At 63.4% G+C, this 6,000-nt stretch overlaps 1 protein-coding gene across 1 annotated transcript in view; it reads left to right on the top strand.

The window, feature by feature from the left end:
• The first annotated feature begins 206 nt into the window (after positions 1–206).
• The window catches only part of CERK (ceramide kinase), a 43,612-nt gene continuing 37,818 nt past the window's right edge, over positions 207–6,000 (top strand). Inside the window, exon 1 of the mRNA XM_058308953.2 lies at positions 207–430. Coding sequence (XP_058164936.1) covers positions 310–430 — 121 coding nt within the window. The 5' untranslated portion in view covers positions 207–309. The remainder of the gene's footprint in view (positions 431–6,000) is intronic.

Here is a 6,000-nt window from a genome sequence, read left to right as displayed (position 1 = left end):
CCCCCTGCCCCCCTCCTCCCGGGCTCCCCTGCACCCCAGTTCCCTCTGCACCCCATTTCCTGCGCCTGTCCCCCCGCTCTCTCTGCCCCCCTCCTCCCCGGCTCCCCTGCACCCCTGTCCCCCGCCCCTCGCCCCATCCCCCCCCAGCCCCCGCCCCGCCCCCGCCCCGCCCCCGCCGCGGCCCCGCCCCCGCCCCGCACCCCGCCGCCCGGCGTACGGGCTGACGCAGCCGCCCCGCGCCGCCGCGCCCCGCCGCCTCCGGGGCCGCTAACGGTCCCGCGCCGCCCCCCGCGCCGGCGGCCGCTGGCCATGGAGCCGCTGCGCTCGGTGCTGTGGGTGAAGCAGCAGAGCTGCGCCGTCAGCCTGGAGCCCGCGCGGGCGCTGCTGCGCTGGTGGCGGGGCCCGGGGCCCGCCGGCGCCCCCGGCGCGGGTGAGTGCGTCCCGGCCCCCCGGCCCCCCGGCCGCCCCGAGCTCGGCGCCGGGGGCGGGGGAGAGGGGGAGGGGAGGGGGAGGGCCGCGCGCGCCCGGCGGGGGGGCCGGAAGCGGCGGGGAGGCCGGGGCAGGGGGGCCCGGGGGCTTCTCGGGGGGCTCGGCGGGGTCTCGCGGGCCTCGGCTGCTGCCAGCCTGAGACCGTCTCGGCCATCGGGAGTGCCCGCGCCCCCGGGACGGGGCCGACGAAGAGCGCGTGGGTGAGGGCGAGGGCGCGGGTGGGCCTCTGAGCCCTTTGCTGGAGGGACCCCCGGGCGAGGCGCCGGTGTGGTCTGCGCTGGAGGCCAGCGTGGAGGCGGCGCATCCCGTAGGCCGCTGCGGGTCTCAGATTTATTTAAGCTCCACGGCCCCGCAGGGCGGTACCAGACAGACAGACAGATGCTGTTTTTTTTGTTTGTTTGTTTAAAGCAGCGCCCTAAGCCGGGAGGGCTCCGGCCTTGTGTCTGGACGGGTTGGACGGCTGACCTCAGGCTCTCCCGGCCAGGAGAAGGGCTAGCTGGGGGGTTCCGAGCTAAGGAGAAATGAAAAGGCCCGGCCGTTCCCCGCAGGGCACCGTGCAGGACACGGGGACACAAGGGCCCAAGGCTTGGCTCCTGGGCTGAGGTCTGGGGGCATGGGGGACAGACGCTTGGGGGGGGGGTCCCCAGGAGGCTGGATGCCTCTTAGGCCGGAAGCGCAGGGGCTGCTGTCTGCTTTCCGAGGATGGGGGCAGGGGCAGGGCCAGACTGCCGGACCTGGGGCCTGGGACCTGCTCTGGTCCCTGCCTTGGGGTCCCGGGAGGTTATCTGACACACATTGGGGACTCTCCCTTTCCCAGGCCTGGGAGATGTGCTTTGGGGACCCTCATTCCTCCAGTGTGCCCCATGGCCCCCGCACCACCGGAGCAGGCCCCTGTTCCTGGTTCCCCAGGGCAAATAGAGGCCTGGATTTTTTTTTTCCTGGTACAATTTTTCTTTAAATATAGTGAAAAGAAAAAAAAAACCTTCTAGGTTAAAGCAAGTCAAATACCGACTCTGTGCAGATAAAACCTTCACAGAGGGGCCGACTGAAGTATCCAGAACCAAAACTGAATTGCGCAGACATTGAATGAAGTCAGCAGTCAGAGAGCACAAACAAAAGTCAATTGTGGGCACCCTGGCAAACTCTCTAAGAAATGGGCCCCGGGAAGCATTGCCCGTTGTTTGGTGCCATCTTGAAGACTTGTGCACTTTATTTTTCAGATGGTTTGGGGTTTTTAATAGTGTGTGTTCTCTGCCAGGTGGTCGCGCTTTGGCTGCCACTTGTGTAGGAGGCTCCTAAAGCCTCGCCATGTCCCCAAGGGGAGCTTTGATTCTGCTTTAGAATTTCCATATCCATTAAAATCTTTATCCGATATTAACGTGAGAGTGGTGACACAGGATGCAGTGAGTTGCCGCACTGTCAATTTATTACTTTCTCTTTCAAGGTGTTTACACTGGAAGGCTGTCCTGCTTACAGCCTTGAACCTCAGAACCTTGGCAAGACCTTAATATTTCAAAATTGTTAACTGTCTCTAGGGGCACGTGTGCGTTACTAAGTTATGACAAACGCTATCATGAGGAAAGCAGGGGTAGTCAGCCAGCCTGAAAAATGCCCCAGCCGCTGCTTCTCGGTATAGGAAAGACTAAAACTCCGTACGGTTGATCATACAGCAGATCCCTTCTCTGTCCCGTGCAATCCCCCTCATTTCATTCACGAGAAGGGGATTTAAAAACGCCTTCAGGAGCCCTTCACGGCGGCCTTCAGCTTGCCTGGGAAATACTCAGCATCTTAAATCTTAACACACTTCGTTTAGTGAAATAGAGGCTGGCTTCAGAGCTCGTGGAACTGGGGGAGAGAGAAGCCATTCAAAACCGTTCCAGAAATTGTCTTTGGGCAGAGTAGCGAGTATCCAGGTTCAAAATAGGGGGGCCGCTTGGTCACTTTGTTGCCTTTCCCAAGTTGAATCTGTTTTGTTTTTCCCCTTCATGAACCTCCGTTCCCTGGAGGGGAAGGGTGGCGCCCGTGGCCCCTGGCTTCTCGGGGGCTGCGTGCGTGAGTAGCCGTGTGTCAGCGAACGTCCCCAGGGCGGCCTTTATGGACAAGCCCACCGCCCGCGTCCTGCCTTCTTCAATATTGAGATCTAAGAAGGAAAGGACTCGTGTCCTGTCAGAGCCGGCAGCCACGGTCTGGCTGGTTCCTGGCTGCGGTGACGCTGCAAGCAGCGGAGCTCGTGACCTTAGCATCCTGTCTGCAGTTCCCCCATCTGCTGCTCTGTCCACAGCGGCTTCTCGCTTTCTTTGGCTTCAATGTAGTCTTTTTTTTTAATGTTTTTTTTTTTAAAGATACATAGATCACACAAAATTCTTTAGACTAGCCCTGCCCTTGCGTCTGTCCTGTGATTTCTGGTTTTTAATCCTGCTGCTCGCTCCTTCCATCTTTATCAAGCAGGACGCAGGCGTGGCAGGCGTGTCCTGCACAAGTACCCTGCCACCAGCACCGCTCTGGAGGTCCTTTCCACCGCGTTAGCGCCGCTGAGCCGGGCACTGGAGGGCTGGGCCCTGCCCGGGGCGGCCCTCCCTGCTCCGCTGCGTCTGGGGCTGGTGAGAACCAGGCGCCTGTGCTTCTGGGCGGTGGTCTGCAGCCCTGCCGGGCGAGGGGCGCTCCCTCCCCCTCGCCTCCCAGGAGATCCTGAGCGGGGACCGCTGGCTGGTCTGGCGTTCAGCCGGGACAGAGTCCCCTGAGCCCAGAGCCGGAGTCTAGGGACCTTGCCCGGCTGGTGGAGACCCAGGCCCGGAGCTGGCTGGGTCCCAGCCGGCCCCGGGGCTGTAGCCACGGTGGGGGCTGTGCTGCCCCCGGGAGGCCCCCTGGGGTGGCCTTCAGCACTGGTGTCCTCTGGTCCCCACGTCCTGCGTTCCAGGGGGCGGCGTGTCCACTTCCAGCGTGCCGGGGCGGGTTGGCTGGGACCCTCCACACCTGCCTCTCCCCTGGCTCGGGGTGCCTGCTGCCTCCCTCCTGCCGTCGAGAAGCTGGTTTGTGGGGCTCGTCCAGGGCGTCCCCCTCGGCCTGCCAAGAGGGACCTGCCGGGGCAGCAGCCTGCCCTCACTCCTCCCCGGGAAGCTCTGGGCCAGCAAAGCTGCATCCCCGGAGGGAGCCAGGCCCCAGCGAGGGCGCCTCGTGCGGGGAGTCACTAGGGCAGCCTGGCCCACCCTCTGGGGCCTGCATTTACCCAGGAGGGGGCTGTGGCCTGGGCCCTGGGCAGGCGGAGGCAGTGGGGGTTGGGCAGAGCAGGCTCTAAGAAGGCAGAGGGGGATGGGAGGGGTCAGAGGGAAATTGAGGAAGCAGGGGCAGGCAAGGGGGGCCAGGCTAGGAGCCCCAGTCGTTTGGCTCAAACAGTGGGGGAAAGGGGCGGCCAAAGCCCTGGGGGCCACTGCGGGCCCCGCACCAGCCATGGCCAGATGGGGTTTAATGAGCCTCTCGGGGACCCGGCGGGGTCGCCCTGAGCTAGAAGCCTAACTGACGGCGCTCAGCCCGGCTGGATGGGCGGGAGCCGCTGGGTGCAGCCAGCACTCCCTCCCGTGTCGCCGTGGGGGCCCAGAGCCGAGGCAGAGCCGCTGGAGCCCGCCGGGCAGCAGGACAGATGGACAGGACCCGGGCCTGGGAGCGGCCGCAGGCGAGGGACGGGAGCTCCCGCTGGGCCGCAGCCTCAGCTGCCCTGGAATCTGCTCTTCGGGAGCGGGGGCTTGGGGGGCAGGCGGTGGGGGCGGCACTGCCCAGGGGAGGAAGGCTTGACCGGTGGGGACTCGGCAGGAGCGCCCTCCCGCTGTGGGTGCCCCCCACACCCCCACAGGCCCCAGGTGCAGGCAAGACGCGGAGGCTTAACGCGTTTTTTCTTTCTAGTTGCAAGACTAATTCACGTCGATTTAATAAAACCTAGAAAACACTGCCGAGCACACGGGGAAGAAGAGTCACGCTTCGTCTTGCATTTCAGCGCTCAGTACTTCGTGAGCTCGTAAATGCCTGGGAGCGAGAACCCGGGCCCACATCTGCTCTCCGTCCCGTTCGCTCTCTTAAAACGTGGCTGCTGAGGCCTGACCCTAGGGAGGTGTCGTTTTTGTGCGATAAGATTCAGACGTTAGAACGCTCCGGGACTGGTTCTTGGAGCCGGGAGGCCCCCGCAGCTCCCTCTTGCTCACAGGGCTCCGTAAAGCTCCTTGACGGGCACCACCGGGCAGGACGGAAGTTGATGAGGCGCCCCCAGGCTCCTCGGACCACCAGGGCTGCCGTTTCCCTCAGGTGCGTCACTGAGGCTCCACCCCTCCCTGGGATGGCCTGCGCTGCTGGAAAGTTCTCCCTGCCCCCCAGGTTTGGCTGGGCTCACGTCCTTGGCTCCCCACAGCCCGGCCCTGGCCTCACCGCACCTGTTCTCTGTACACACCTGTCCGAGCCCGGCTGGGCCCTTGCTGCTGGCGCACCTTCGCGCTCTGCCCACGCCTCACCTCACAGGGCCGGCTCGCCAGCGCAGGCCTCACCACCCTGCCCTTCGGAAGTCCCCCCCGTGGTGGTGATCCTGTAGCTCCCCCTGCACCTCGCTCAGTTGTTTGTTTCTCTTTTGTTATCTGTTTTTCTTAAGCACTTGTCTTATCTCCCTGCATTCTTTCTGGGGGCAGATTCCCGTGAGATTAACCTTGGCATCTGCCTCCTCGGTGCCCTCGCCTCGTCCCACGTACACAGCAGGTGCTGAGTGAGCACTGGAGTGAACGGGTGTGGGCAGGAAGTTTGGCGTGTCCCTCGCTGACCGCCTCCCTTGGCGTTCCCAGCAGCTCAGGCCCTCGCCAGCTGCGCGCTCGGCACTGAGCGGGAGATGCCAGGGCCCGCGGGCCGAGGAAGTGGGGGCTTTGCAGTGGCCCTTTTCTGTGGCTCTGGAAGGGATGCGGGTTGAATTGGGAGGGCCAGGAACCCGAATGGTTCACGTCAAGCCCACCGCAGACCCCCAGGGCTGCGTAGCCAACGCCCCGGGCAGTTTTCCCTGTGCCCAACGTAACAACAACGCAGACGGTCACGCTCTGCCGCCCGTGCCCGGCGTGTTTTCACGTGGAGGACTGTCAGCGTGTCTGCCCAGGAAATGGATGGCAGTCCTGCCTGCCTGTTCCAGAAAGAATAGAAGAGCTTTCCAGGTGCGCCTCCCTGTCATTCTAAGAGGCGCGGGTTTTCCCCGCGTCAGCACCCGATGTCAGGCACCGAGCCGTGCACAGCGCCTCCGCGGGCAGCGCCCCAGCTCTTCTCAGGTTACGGGAGTTGAAAGTAGCCAGACACAGCCATAAACAGCGTGGTTCTCTGGGGATGTGACAATATTAGTCTTTATTTGTTATCCTGAAACAGCTCAGCAAACGTTTCCATGAAGGGCCACATAGTAAATGTTTTAGGCCGTGTGGACACGTGCTCTCTCGCAGTCACTCAACTCTGCTGAGTTAGCACAAAGGCGGCTGTCGACGCAGTGAGTGGGTGTGTTCC

The sequence above is a fragment of the Dasypus novemcinctus genome, chromosome 12, assembly GCF_030445035.2.
Source record: "Dasypus novemcinctus isolate mDasNov1 chromosome 12, mDasNov1.1.hap2, whole genome shotgun sequence".
In the NCBI taxonomy this organism is placed as follows: domain Eukaryota; kingdom Metazoa; phylum Chordata; class Mammalia; order Cingulata; family Dasypodidae; genus Dasypus; species Dasypus novemcinctus.
Note: the sequence above shows the minus strand (reverse complement) of the source record. Positions and strands in the feature narration are given on the sequence as shown.